General features: G+C 51.1%; 5 protein-coding genes across 5 annotated transcripts; 3 read left to right on the top strand and 2 right to left on the bottom strand.

Moving 5' to 3' along the window:
* Positions 1 to 201: 201 nt before the first annotated feature.
* A1O9_03910 (uncharacterized protein) lies at positions 202 to 2,212 on the top strand (the record flags this gene model as incomplete). The annotated part of the gene is made up of 8 exons (XM_013406203.1): positions 202 to 385; positions 448 to 571; positions 629 to 696; positions 751 to 821; positions 876 to 1,186; positions 1,235 to 1,485; positions 1,535 to 1,628; positions 1,687 to 2,212. The coding sequence occupies 8 exons, from the start codon at positions 202 to 204 to the stop codon at positions 2,210 to 2,212; spliced, it is 1,629 nt and encodes a 542-aa protein (XP_013261657.1).
* A 333-nt stretch (positions 2,213 to 2,545) lies between these two features.
* A1O9_03909 (acyl-CoA dehydrogenase) lies at positions 2,546 to 4,009 on the bottom strand (the record flags this gene model as incomplete). The annotated part of the gene is made up of 4 exons (XM_013406202.1): positions 2,546 to 3,036; positions 3,088 to 3,177; positions 3,232 to 3,769; positions 3,833 to 4,009. 4 exons carry the CDS (start codon positions 4,007 to 4,009, stop codon positions 2,546 to 2,548), a joined length of 1,296 nt encoding a protein of 431 aa, XP_013261656.1.
* Positions 4,010 to 5,406: 1,397 nt separating this feature from the next.
* On the top strand, positions 5,407 to 7,293 carry A1O9_03908 (uncharacterized protein; the record flags this gene model as incomplete). The annotated part of the gene is made up of 3 exons (XM_013406201.1): positions 5,407 to 5,881; positions 5,932 to 6,845; positions 6,940 to 7,293. 3 exons carry the CDS (start codon positions 5,407 to 5,409, stop codon positions 7,291 to 7,293), a joined length of 1,743 nt encoding a protein of 580 aa, XP_013261655.1.
* A 313-nt stretch (positions 7,294 to 7,606) lies between these two features.
* Positions 7,607 to 8,877, bottom strand: A1O9_03907 (uncharacterized protein; the record flags this gene model as incomplete). Its single annotated transcript, XM_013406200.1, has 7 exons — positions 7,607 to 7,729; positions 7,852 to 8,197; positions 8,315 to 8,428; positions 8,491 to 8,534; positions 8,591 to 8,617; positions 8,684 to 8,718; positions 8,811 to 8,877. The coding sequence occupies 7 exons, from the start codon at positions 8,875 to 8,877 to the stop codon at positions 7,607 to 7,609; spliced, it is 756 nt and encodes a 251-aa protein (XP_013261654.1).
* Positions 8,878 to 10,899: 2,022 nt separating this feature from the next.
* Positions 10,900 to 12,892, top strand: A1O9_03906 (uncharacterized protein; the record flags this gene model as incomplete). The annotated part of the gene is made up of 4 exons (XM_013406199.1): positions 10,900 to 11,091; positions 11,205 to 11,542; positions 11,608 to 12,067; positions 12,128 to 12,892. 4 exons carry the CDS (start codon positions 10,900 to 10,902, stop codon positions 12,890 to 12,892), a joined length of 1,755 nt encoding a protein of 584 aa, XP_013261653.1.
* Between the last annotated feature and the right edge of the window lie 410 nt (positions 12,893 to 13,302).

Below are 13,302 nucleotides of genomic sequence, written 5' to 3'. Positions count from 1 at the left end.
GGTTGGCAGGCCGGATGCCTCCCGTGGCTTGCCCGTTTCCCATCCCCAGATGCTTAGGCGAGCAGTCTTCTCGCCTGAAACTCAAATTGTTCACGTGCATCACAGCCGTGGGGGGGCTAGAAAGCTGAAGTACTTTATCGGTCTTGTCCTGAACGTCAGTAAGCTGCTTTTTGGTCTCCGTCGAAATTTGCGCAAGGAAACATGTCGTTACAAGGCAGCTTCCCATTCTACAAGTCCAAGTTGGACCTGCGACAGGAAGCCTACGCCGACAATCGCAAAGAGTGGCAGAAGGTGCTCAGAACCTTTGAAGAAGCCCTCCAGGCGACAAGCTCCGAGGGGAATTTGACGTCGACTCAGCGACATCAAGACCGCGAACAGCTGTTGGGTGAGATCGCGGCCGTATCCTAGCGTAAGCCCTCAGTTGGCTGACCTTCGCCCGATACATAGCCCGCGACAGAATTGCACTTCTGCTGGATCCAGATTCCCCGTTTCTGGAACTTGCTCAATTTGCTGGGTATGGATTAGATTCCACACCGTGTGCCAGCATCGTCGCCGGAGTTGGCCTGATCAAGTGAGTACCACTCCTTCAAAACTTGGGCACGTCCGGGTTCTAACGACGCATGAACAGTGGGAGACCATGTATGATTATCTGCTCCATCCCATCCATCAAGGGTGGAGCGTGGAATGAGTTTACAGGTAAGGGTTTCTACACGGGGTGTTATTCCTGGCTTCCAACCCTGACGGACTTAGTGCTCAAACACAACCGGATGACAGAGATAGCGAATGAAAATCAACTACCCATAATTGGACTCGTTCAGGCGGTAAGCGTTGAAATCTTGCTTTAGACTATGCTCATTTGCTCATGCTCCCTGAAGGCAGGTGTTTTCCTTCCGCAACAGTTTCGAGTCTTTCACAAAGCCAGCCAGATGTTCAAAGACCTTGCACGGAGAAGCGCAAGTAGGCTGCCATCTTGTAGTGTTGTATTTGGGTCATCGACAGCCGGTGGAGCGTACCTGCCTGGCTTATCGGATTACACGATATTCGTGAAGAACAAAGCTCAAGTGTTCTTGGGTGGCCCACCCTTGGTTAAGATGGCCACTGGTGAAGTGGTAGATGCCGAAACACTCGGCGGAGGCGATATGCATGCCAGTGTGACTGGTCTAGCAGATCAATTGGCTATCGATGAGTGAGTAATCTACTATTGCTAGGAGTTATCCAGCCCTAAATCCTTCAGATTTGATGCAATTCGCAAAGCCCGTGAATGGGTGAAGACATTACCTGAACGGCCGCAACGACTCGAGTCTTTGAAGGAACCACGAGCCCCACGATACCCAGCTGAGGATCTGTTGGCTCTGGTAAACCCAGATATCCGCAAGCCTTTCGACATGGCAGAGGCCGTCTTGCGACTGGTCGACGATTCGCGACTGTCCACCTTCAAGCCCAATTATGGCAAGAACTTGCTGACGTGTTGGGCAGAATTACATGGTCAGTCATAATAATAGTCTGTACAAACAAAAGCTCATAAGAGTTTTAGGTCACACCATAGGAATCATTGGTAATCAGACACCGGTGATCAATCCGGACGAGGCATCAAAAGGAGCACAATTTATTCGTCTCTGTAATCAAAGGTATGCTTCGCATCTGTATATGCTGGCTAAAATGTCATGGTACTGATTACTTGGATAGGGACATACCGATAATCTACCTTCACAACGTTACTGGCTTCATGGTCGGCTCTCACGCCGAGCGAGACGGTGTCATCAAGAAAGGGGCTCAGTTCGTCTCGGCAGTGAGCTGCTCCAAAGTCCCTCAGATTTCCGTCATTCTCGGATCATCGTATGGAGCAGGCAACTACGCTATGTGTGGTCGAGGCTACAACCCTCGTTTCCTGTTCACCTGGCCCATCGGCAGATGCAGCGTCATGGGACCTAGTCAATTAGCTGGTGTAATGGAGACTGTGCTGACCACAGGCGCGTCTGCCAGAAGCAAGGCCAAAGCTGGTCAGTCGGTAGGAGGCCAAAGTGCGAACACGGACGAATTCAGGAACAACGTGGAGCGGGAGAGCGAGTCTTATTATACCAGTGCTCATCTGCTCGATGACGGTGTGATCGATCCAAGAGATACTCGGGACATTCTTGGGATGTGCTTGGAGATAGTAAAGATTCCCAAGGTGGAAGGGGCAGCTGGTCATCGCTCTTTAGCTCGCTTGTAATATACTTTACCCTTTCTGTGGAAATCTATTTCAAACTTCAGGAGTCGGTCAGAAGATGGGAAGGAGAAGCCGGTCGGACCTGGAGAGTTATCATACCTTCAGAGGATAACACTGAGCTCCGGGCCAGGTTCTTAAGGCTGAGGCCCATAAATTGCCTTCCATTTGTGACTGAGGCCTGACATCGTTCGAGAATGTAGAGGGTAAGGCATCCCCAGTCTCATTGGTCTTGGATATGTGCCCACCTTTTCGACCAGCTGATGCGTTCAAGGTCGGGCAGCTACATATGCGTGGTAAGTTAGGTCCGATAAAACACGATTTTCTGTTGATCCTACATTACAGCTTGCTCCTATCTTTCGCCGCAAAGAGCTTTGCCTCCTCTTTGATTGCAAAATCGGCCAAGATCTCCTCGCTCCCTCCACCGACTATCATTACACGGAGATCTCGACTGATCTGCTCGATCCTTGCACCTCTTCCGTTCTTTGAGTACCCCAAACCACCCAATATCTGCTGAGCCTCCCGGTTTGCATGCTCGAGAACTTGACCCGCCAGCACCTTGCATGTCGCCGCGAGACCTCCGATCGCAGGAGGCGGCGGAGCCCGTCTTTGATGCGCAGAGTCGACAATGTAAACATACTGCTCAAGGAGAGCGTGTGCAGACTCAATCTTGCGTCCTGCTGCCGAGAGTTTCGATCTGATCACTTGATTCTCGATCAATTTCTTGCCAAAGGTCTCGCGGGAATTGGCATGTGTGAATGCATCTTCGACGCTGATTCGAGCAAGTCTGAGAGCTGTACATGCCAACCATAGTCGCTCGTGATTGAAATCTAGGCAGAGGTATTAGACTTGCAAGTTTCACCAGAGGGTTCAGCACTTACTGGAAGTGATGATCTCGAAACCCTGTCCCTCCCTACCAAGTAGATTTTCGACTGGGACTTCCACGTCATCCAGCTCGATGAACGTGGAACCTAACGTTTCAATTAATAACGGATTCCATTTGTATGCAGAGTTCCCCTTCTTACCACTAGCATGGACCCCAGAATTGGGTATTTTCTTGAGTGTCACACCTTTTGCCTTCAAAGGAACGACCAGAACAGAAAGGCCTTTTGCGCCGGGGCCGCCCGTCCGGACGGCCATTGTTGAATAGTCCGCCCAGATTCCATTCGTGATCCATTTCTTGGTCCCATTCACCTTGTAGACATTGCCCTCTCGAACCGCGGTTGTCGTGATTCCCGCGACGTCAGAACCAGCGTCAGGTTCGGTGACACCGAGACAAAACCTCGTCTTGCCGTGCAGTACGTCAGGGATAAATCTGCGCTTTTGTTCTGCTGAGCCGTGAATGATAACCGGGGGGAGTCCAATGACATTCCCGCAGCTCAGAGCCCAGATGACCCCCAAGTAGCCACATCGGGCGATTTCGTCGATGCAGATGAGGTCATGGAATCCGTCCCATTGCTTTGGTTCGACACCACCCGGTAGCCTTATGCTCCCTAGATACTCAGACGGCGAAGGGTATATCGACGCAGCCATCAATCCACTGGAGCAGAAGTTTTGTACTGTCTATCGGGAGGTGGTCAGCGGAAGCAATGGCGGCGGGAAAGCTGCTTAGGTTGAATGTTATACCTCGCCTGGAACACTGCCTGCTTGTTCCCATTCTGCTGCGTACGGTATGATTTCCTTCTCCACGTAGTTTCGCAGCTCTCGTCTTAGACGAAGATGGGAGTCATTGTAATAGGCCGAGTAGCCCCTAGAGGACCAGACAGGTTCGGCATATGGTGCAGCACGTGTGACCTGAGGCATCTTGGGATACAGTCTTCTGGTTTCCTAACGAGAGCTAAACAAAATCACCGCATTTGGCTCCTTTTCTCCATGGGCAAATCGTCAACCCGGCCCGCTGGCCCTTCCCAGGCGGATTATCCGGGGAAAGGGCCCCGTCTGCTGAGGGTGGCATGCTTCCACCCCTGCAGGGTGACAGGTTTACCGGGATTGTAAAGTATAAGGGATGGAAAACCAATCAAATCAAGAAGGATTTCCGGTTCTCTTGATGAGATCGGTGAACTGAGCGCCTCGATGATGGCTGCAAGGCTGCGTCCGAGGCAAAACGCGGCCAACACGGCTGCGTGCCGTCCGCCGAGTTTGTCCACGGATCAGGGCGACCTGTCGCTATCCAAGCCCATTTTTGCCATCTCAACACTAACCGAATATCTCGCCCAGTCGATCGAGGCGAGACTACCAATGATGCCCTCAATGCACTGCTGACGCATCTGGGGAACCTGCACCACGGCTCTGACTCTTATGAGGCTTCCAGAAAGTGTATCCCCACTCGGACTTAAGCTCGTTCAATCCTCACTCTTTCTCCAGCTTATCAATGCCGTCGTTCCTAGCTTTGGAAGAGCGTGATTGTTACACCAAAACTAAATACTGTTACGGCTGCGTCGTTCAGACTTTCACAAGGGCGTCGACCACAGTTCTTCATAGTCCATCATCCCAAAGTTGCGTCTGAAAATTATTGACCGTTTCTCAGACCAGTGTGGCAACCGTTCTACGCACAAGCGAAGTTGGCTATCACCCTTTTGAGGCTTTGGTTCTAGGTTGTCGCATAGATTTTTCTTCATCTTGGTACAAAACCTACCATTCAGCTCACTCCAATTCCTGTCGCCCACCAGCATAACAGTAGCAGCAGCAGCAGCTCCCGTCATGTCCGACACCACTGATGAGCGTGATCCCGACGAAAGACCGAAGAAAAGGATCCGACAAGCCTGTCTCAACTGTAGGTAGGTTGGCAAAAAGCATTGCCGCGAGGTGTGATTACAAAGAATGAACATGCTGAATGAGGTCCAGGAGGAAGAAAGTTCGATGCACGGGAGAACGACCAGTCTGCAGCTTCTGCGAGAGGCTTTCGCAAGATTGCAATTACAATGACAACAACATGGATCCGTACGCGAAATCCGAATTTGGGTCTGTTCTCGCGCTCTCAGCCTTGGTTGTAAGTTCAATACTTCGATCTTGTCCCAAATGACTTGCGCAAAAGAACAAGTCCTGAGACCGATAACACGAAACAGTCTGCAACGGACGCGAGAATCTCCTCCCTCGAGTCGCGACTGGCTGCCTTTGAATCTGTGATCGAGAAGTAAAGCCCAGCAAACCCGTTTGCAGTTCCAGATACTAATCACTCAGAGGCTAGAGCCACATCAGCGATGACTGCGGCCTTGATGCAGCCTTCGCAATCTTTAATCCCACGAGAGACTACGATCCTGACCAGCAATGAAGTGACAAAATGCATTCAGCCGACCTCGAACATATCAAGCATTCAAAGTCCCATGCTCGCCGCTTCAAAGCCTGTGCTACCTCCAGCTCACATACTGCTCTTCGCCGCCGACGTTTATTTCAAATACTGCCACAACCACCCGTACTCACTCTTCCACGAAGGTCGGTTCCGCGAGCGATTGGCTGCTGGTGAGGTTCCCGAGTATCTTGTGTGGGCATTTCTGGCCTCTTCTCGGAGGTTTTCCACCATTCCACACCATCACTTTGAAGGAGGAGATAGCGTGGGCTCTCTGGCCAAAAGATCGTGGGAGACGTTCAACGTCCCGTGGGATGGCCCGAAGGATGGTGAGGAAGCCCTGGCGATCATGCAGACCGTCATTCTACTGGTCTGCGTTGAGCACACAGGTAAGTAAACATCATCGCTTCTAGTGTTCAGCGAGGTAATGAGGACTTAGCCGGCCATTGCTCATCTGCTTTTCTGAAACTTGGGTTTGCCACCAGAGCTGCCCAGCTCTTTCGATTTCACATGGAGCCTGATTCCAGTCTCGATCCCATTTCACAGGAAGAGCGAAGGAGGGCATTTTGGGGTGTTCACTTGCAGGATCGATTGATGTCACTTTCCCGAGAACGGCCCCCAATCCTCCGAGACGAAGACTGTTCCGTCCACCTGCCTTGTTCAGACGACGCTTTCCACGCCAACCGCTACGAGGAGGCGCCGAGTCTCGCATTTCTACTGGGCGACGGCGCCGAGGGAGACTGTGTCGAGAAATGCGCCCCGTTGGCTTTGATACCTGTGATGGTGTCGGGGTTGAACCGGGTCTCCCAATACGTTCTTCAGGATCGAAATTACTCCCTCTCTCCTCCGCCATGGCTCTCAAACTCCCCTTTTGCAACAATTGAGTCGTTTCTTTCAAGCATAGAAATGCATTTCGACTTTGCTGAGCCTTTGGAGGAGGTGCTAGAGAGGGTGGCGGTCAAAGACGGTGCCTTGGACCATTTCACCGCAAGCCCGATCCTCTATGCAAGGGCACTTTACTCTCTGTCTCAATGTTTGCTGCATCACCCTTTCCTGCTCAAAGACAGGTTGCAAAGGATGAAACAGAGGATTCCTTCGCGATTCATGGCCCGCGTATGGAAGACATGCCGCTTGCATGCAAAGCTGATTACCGACATCCGCCGTGTCAGGAATGGGAATGTTCTCATCCTCACCTGCTTTTACGGCTATTGTACAATGATGGCCGGGACTATCCACGCCCTGTCCCAACATGATGATGACCCAGCAGTTCGGGAAGAGGCATCCAAGAACTTCGAGGCAGATCTACGTTTTATGCGTGAGCTTTCCTCTTACTGGCAACATGCTGCTTTGATAGTAAGTTTGCCGAAAACACCACATCATCCCCTAGTTCTCTTTTTCTCCCACTCATGAAACCGTAAGCGGACTCTGACACCACCTGCCTGAGCAGACGAGCAGATTAGAGAGATTCAATAAGCATAGCGTCGGGTACTACAACCAGATCATGCGGTCGAAGACATCTGATCCGGCAACGCATTCGGAAGGACCGACCCAAGCGATCTGGCAAGCAGTCGATCATTGGGCGCTTTCGATGCCCACTCGGCCGAACAGTCCCTCTGACGAGCCGTCATCTGTTCCCGAAAGCTTCACGAGCACCAGCATGATTTCTCCCCATGCAATCTTTGATTTTGGAGACCTCGGCATGCTGGAACCCTTCTCGGAACCCGCCAATGATCCGTGCGCGTTTTCCCTGGCGAATTTTACGTTTGGCTCAAGTGACTTTGGATCCCAGAGTTTATACTAGGATGAACTTGTGGAAATCGAGCATCTGTCGAACGGTGATGCCTTTATTCTCGAAGTCAATACTTGAAACCAGGGCTGTAGGCCAACGCAATGATTGAGCAGATAATGGTAGTTATTCGGAGCTCTATGATGCGGGAGACGCACTATTTTGAGTATCAAGCAGATGGAGCACTTGATAAATCTCTCAAATCACCACCGGTACAGTACTATGTACAAATATCCCGTGACTCGGCTGTTTAATTTAGACAATGCTGCAATCGGGTATGCGAGGAACAACATAAAGGGGTGCGTCTTGCCGCCAGCCCTCTTTTTCGCTAGAATAACCTCATCTTGGCTGAAGCATTGGATTCAACAAGCACCGAGATCAATCTGTTGATGACTTCAGACTCCAGCTGCTCTAGAAACATGGTACTGCTGGTGCGTGGGTACTCAGTCCCCTTCGGAGCGTGGTACATGTCAGGACTCTAGATGCGGAACCAGTTCATTGTTTGGTCGAACGAGCTATCGGCATTCTGCAGCAGATACTCTAGTTGGTCCTCTGTCATGGCTTGAGGCTTACCATAGCTCCAAAAACCAGTGACCAACCTGTCCATGGAGGCTGGATCGGATTGCCTGGAGAAGGATGGTGTCTGTGCCCTTCGTCGATGATCAAGGTGTCTGGAGTCGTGACCAAGTACTCATTGCCCATGACAACGTCTCGGCTGCCGTCGACTGTCCATGCCTGGACGGCAAGTTCAGGGTCAGGAGTTGACGGGAGGTTGAACACCCCTGGTGTGTTGGGCGTCCCTGTCCCGGAGCAATAACTGACTCTAGATTGTGTTGGCTGGTCCGGGAGATCCGTGGGGTGTGAGGGCGTTGAACCACCTTCGAGTGCCTGCCTCGCCCGTCGTTCCAGAATCACATGCCTACGGTCGTGTGGTTAGCAGAGTTGACACATGCCATTACTTGTTTCTTCAACTTGTTCACCTATTCTTGATATCTGTCGTCGACCTCCTGGGAAGACGAGCTCTCGGATCATTGACCACTTTCGACCATGTCGGCCCACGGCGTCGATGAGTTGCACGTTGTCTAGATCGATCCAGGCACTGTGGTCCAGAGAGACGGATCGAGATAGTGGTACCATCTCTTCGAGCATTCTATACACAATTAGCGCAAGACTCATCTGACATCGTTTCCCAACAGTCCGGCTGCGCCTTACGATCTGCATGTCGGCTCTGCATCACTGAAGCTACAGCCGCCCACCTGGCAGACGTCAATGTTAAAACATTTTGCCGGCCTATAAATGTGGAAATCCTCACCTCATTCCAAACTTGGTAACTGCCTGTCTGAGACGCTTGTCTTCAGCTGCACTCCAATCCCCCTTGTTGATGTTCTCTGCTATTTTGCCCCACCCCTTTCGACAGTCTTTGTTCGTTCTGCTGGGAAGCTTGGTCGCAATATAATTTCAGTCTTTACACCATTGCGAAACACTACTCCATGATAAGCCATTAGACCGCTGCCGGTGTATGTGGCGCTTACCTGCATTACGCAAGTTATGATCTTCTCGCTCTGTCCAGCCGACCGGTACGCGCAGCTCGCAGGTCATGGTTACTGCGGTTGGATGAATGCTATCTTTCTGGCAAGTTAAAGCTTTATAAGTTCCACCTCTTCGCCACTAGTGCTCAACAATAATTGAGGTCTCGGGGGTTTTGGAAGGGACAGGCACGCACTCCTTTATCAAGCTTTAAATGGCTGCCGAGTCTTGTCCAAGGATGAGCGGAATGAGCGGCAATACCCTGCACTTACCGCGCTTCTAGCCTGCAGGTTGAAGATTCAGAATCTCCGAGACTCGGCTTTGGACTGCAGGGACTGTGGCAGATGAAAAGAAAGAAAGCGTTGGCCATTTCTTTTGCTTAGAAATGCATGATCTTTGCTTGGGAACACAGAGAGGAAAGTAAATCCGCGTGAATTGCTCACCGAGTCAGCGACTGTAATGTTGCTTTGACATGTTGTATCTGACCGGACAGTAGCCTTGCGCAAGGTCTAATCACAATGCAGATAAGAATTGACACCGCTGAAGGGGGCCATTCGAGGCGTGTCCAAGGTGCTTCAGCTAGCGAGGTCAAAGACGGTCGAGCGTGGTGACGGTGCAAGGCTAGAGCCCGGACAGGCGGCAGCAGCGTCTATGACCATGAACATAGTACGAACAGACGGTCAGCAATGGAGTCTCTCCGCGACCGAAAAAGTCGACGATAAAGTGTCAGGCAACGATGTCGGTCAACTTGGTGGTACGTGACGTCAATTTGTACAGAATTCATTGGCAACGATGGGACCCTGAGTCTCGTTTCATCCCCGAGATACGTATTAAAGTATTCTGTAATGTACAGAATGGCACAGATTTCTGCGCCTTCGTGGTGAAATGAGGGGGCCTGTGGAACATGGAGCGGTGCGGCCTAATTCTCATTCCCATGTGATTCTGTTGGTTTGTACTGCCGCATCAGAGCGAAGGCGGGTTAGGGCTGTACTTGGAGCCGTTATGGGTGGCTTAGATGATGAAAGCAAGCTGTGCTTCATCATCGTGCCTGGTGCCCAAGGTCGCTTAATGGTCGAGTCCTTTGCCTCTCCGCCAGTGGTGCAGGGGTCCACTTCGGTTGTGGAATCTGGTCGATACTGGTGATATGTATACTCACAGTTTGGGAATCTGTAGGGAGGCAGGATGTGGTGAGGAGCATATCTTGAGTTCAATCTGGATCGTGGGAACCGAAGAATCTGCTCTGCCAATCCTGTACAGTCGGACCGAGCCAAGCTCAACTCGCACAGCCTATGTAGTCGCACAGCCTATGTTTGGTTGGATCTTTGGAGCACCATAAGCGTGAGCCACAAAGAGTCCCATTCCCAGTAGACTCTGGCATCGAACCCTTTATGAGTAGAACCAAAAGTTGAATGCATGGTAGGGAGGCAAGCTCTCAGCCGACCGACATGTTCTTCTCTGGCACATATGCGGCGATCAATGGGCAGTAATTATGACCCAATCTTATTTTTCCAGGCGAATTTCAAGGATAATGTGCGGAGGAGAAGCTGGTTCACTAATAATGCCAATTGGGCCATATGTCTCAGGCGGCCCTCGCCGTTTGAACAGGGGTTGTGGTGAGCAATTCTGCAAGGTCTTCCCTAGACTTGCAACTTTGCAATCATAGGCCCAGCTTTAGCAATGAAGCAGAAGCGAGCAGATCGGTTGCAAAACCCCTGCATGCTGAAGTCTCAAGCTAGTCAACAGCCAAGTGGTAGAGTGCAGGCAACAACACTTCAGGGTCGCAGAAATATTGTACCAGGGCGTCCGAGGACGTTATCTTTGAGTTGTTGCTAAAGGGCGCGGGAACCACTCAGGGGAGCCGGCAGATAGCGGCAACAACAGAAGTTGTATGCACGGATTAGTTGGTTGGGCGCCTAACATCGAATCTATACTATGATGTGGATAGCTGCGACATTGTTGTAAATAAGACCACGCTCCTTCTCTCTACACACTCCATAATGATGCTTCTCAAAGGCTTCACCCAGACATTCCTTCGTATTAAACCTCTCCCTATTATAGTCATATGATATTCCACTGACTGCCCGCATTACAACAATGGTCTCAACGTCGACCCCCCGCGCTACGGACACTACCGAGTCCATCGATATCACCCTGGTGCCGCCTACCATTGCCACTTCAATAAACGGAGATGCGGCGGAGGCATCTAACCATGCTCCTGAGATCCTGGCTCAACCTGGCCAGCAACGGAGCAAGTTTAAAATGTTTTCGATAATGACGGCTCTCTTTGTAAGTGGGCTTCGTCTTCGTTGATCAGGACTGTTCGTCTCAAATCGACGCCATCTAAGCCATGGTATCAGGGCGAGTATCCGGCAGATGGCTCACTATTTGTTGCTTCATAGTCTGCCACCTTCATCTCTGCTCTTAACACGACTATCGTGGCCACTGCAATACCTACGATTTGCGCGGACCTCGACTCAGCGGTCGGGTACTCTTGGGTCGGAGCTGCATATGTCATTGCAACGACTGCTGTTGGCCCCGTTTGGACCAAATTCTCAGATATATGGGGCCGCAAGCCGATTTTATTGACGGCCGTTGCTCTATATTTTGCAAGCTCCATGATTTGTGCCCTCTCGACCAGCATGGGCATGCTCATTGTCGCCCGTGCCTTGCAAGGCGTATCTGGAGGCGGTGTAGGCTCTCTCATCAACGTTGTCATCTCAGACATGTTTAGTATGAGGTTTGAATTCCCTCATTTCGTTCGTGATTGCTGCTGGTGCATTGCTTCGTTGACACTCCTTGCAGGACACGGCCGCTCTTCCTCGGGCTTCTCCAAGTGACCTGGGCTGTCGCTGGGGGTATTGGCCCCGTTCTCGGGGGTGCCTTTACACAATATTTGTCGTGGAGATGGATATTCTGGATCAATCTTCCCGTTTGTGGAGTAGCTTTCGGTCTCTTACTCCTCTTCTTGGACGTCCATGACCCGAAGACCAGATTCGTCGACGGTATCAAAGCAGTAGATTGGGCTGGAAGCTTTTCTCTCATAGGCTTGATGGTTATGGTGCTGCTGGGTTTGAATTTCGGAGGGGCAACCTTTCCCTGGGATTCCCCAAAGGTCCTATGCCTCATCGCGTTTGGTATTCTGGTGGCTATCTTCTTCCTTTTCAATGAGGCACGACTTGCACAGCATCCGGTGATGCCTCTTGGCGTCTTCCGCCAGAGATCCAATGCTGCATGCTTGATCATCGGTTTTATTCAACATTTCGTACGGACTCTCAAGCCTGCTGCGTGCAAGAGTCTATTTTCACTGACAAGGGCTATCTAGGTACTTAATGCTGCAGAGTATTACCTTCCACTGTACTTCCAGTCCGCGAAAGAGGCGTCTCCTCTCTACTCTGGAGTCCTTCTTCTTCCACTGATAATGATTGAAGCCGCCGCTGCCACAGCCTCCGGAATCTTTATCCATCGATTGGGCCGATACTTAGACCTTATATGGTTGGGAGTGCTTTTCATGACTCTCGGTAATGGATTATATGTGTACCTCGGTGCGACAACATCCATAGGGTCAATTGCCGCGTTCCAGCTGGTGGCCGGTTTTGGCATCGGCCTTCTATTCGACCCTCCTCTGATCGCCCTTCAAGCCCTCGTATCCCAGGACGACACGGCAACAGCCACGGCAACTCTTGGTTCCATGCGTGGTCTTGGTGTGGCTCTTTCAATCATCATCGGCGGCGTTATTTTCCAGAATGGCATCCAACTTCAGAGTTCGAGCCTGAGGGCACATGGCCTGTCGGCAGATCTGGTCGAGGAGCTTGCAGGCCCAAACGCTGCCACCAAGATCAATCTCATCAACACAATCTCCGACCCGGCGCAGAAATTAGCAGTCAAACAAGCCTTCGCATGGAGCTTGAGGAACCTTTGGATTACATGTACTGGAATGGCAGCGATTGCTGTGGTCGCCAGCTCTCTCATCACGAAGAAGGAGCTTGCAAGGGAGCATGTTGAAACCCAGACAGGGATCAGAAAGGAGAAACAGAATGCAGGATCGGATGCTGCAAACAGGGACGATGCCCAGGAAATTCGAGCGTAGTTGGCTAAAATTGAAAGTTCCTGAGATATTCACAATACTTTGTTCCATGCGCCACTCAGGGGTTTCATCACCTGCCATACCTCTTATGCGGAATGTTATGAGTGGGTCGTTGTTGTAGTAGCCATGCTTTGGTGTCAACGTGAAGGCTACGAGACTTACGAGTACTGCACCGAGCTTTTCGAGCATCGAGAAAGGCAAGGTACAGTACATAAGTAATTGCGACCAGATGTCATCATCATCAAAACGTGGGGGAACGGGGGACCTTCCAACGAGGATGGGGGCCCTCTATTCAAAGGTGTGTGGGGGTGGAGCATTTGGACTTTACGTAGTTGCTATTGCCTCTAGGCTGGGCAAACTCATCAGATATCTACATTCGCTTGCGGGACTCAACCTATATCACCGGTTTGTAA

Source organism: Exophiala aquamarina, assembly GCF_000709125.1.
Source record: "Exophiala aquamarina CBS 119918 chromosome Unknown aczIA-supercont1.3, whole genome shotgun sequence".
Taxonomy (NCBI): Eukaryota; Fungi; Ascomycota; class Eurotiomycetes; order Chaetothyriales; family Herpotrichiellaceae; genus Exophiala; species Exophiala aquamarina.
Note: the sequence above shows the minus strand (reverse complement) of the source record. Positions and strands in the feature narration are given on the sequence as shown.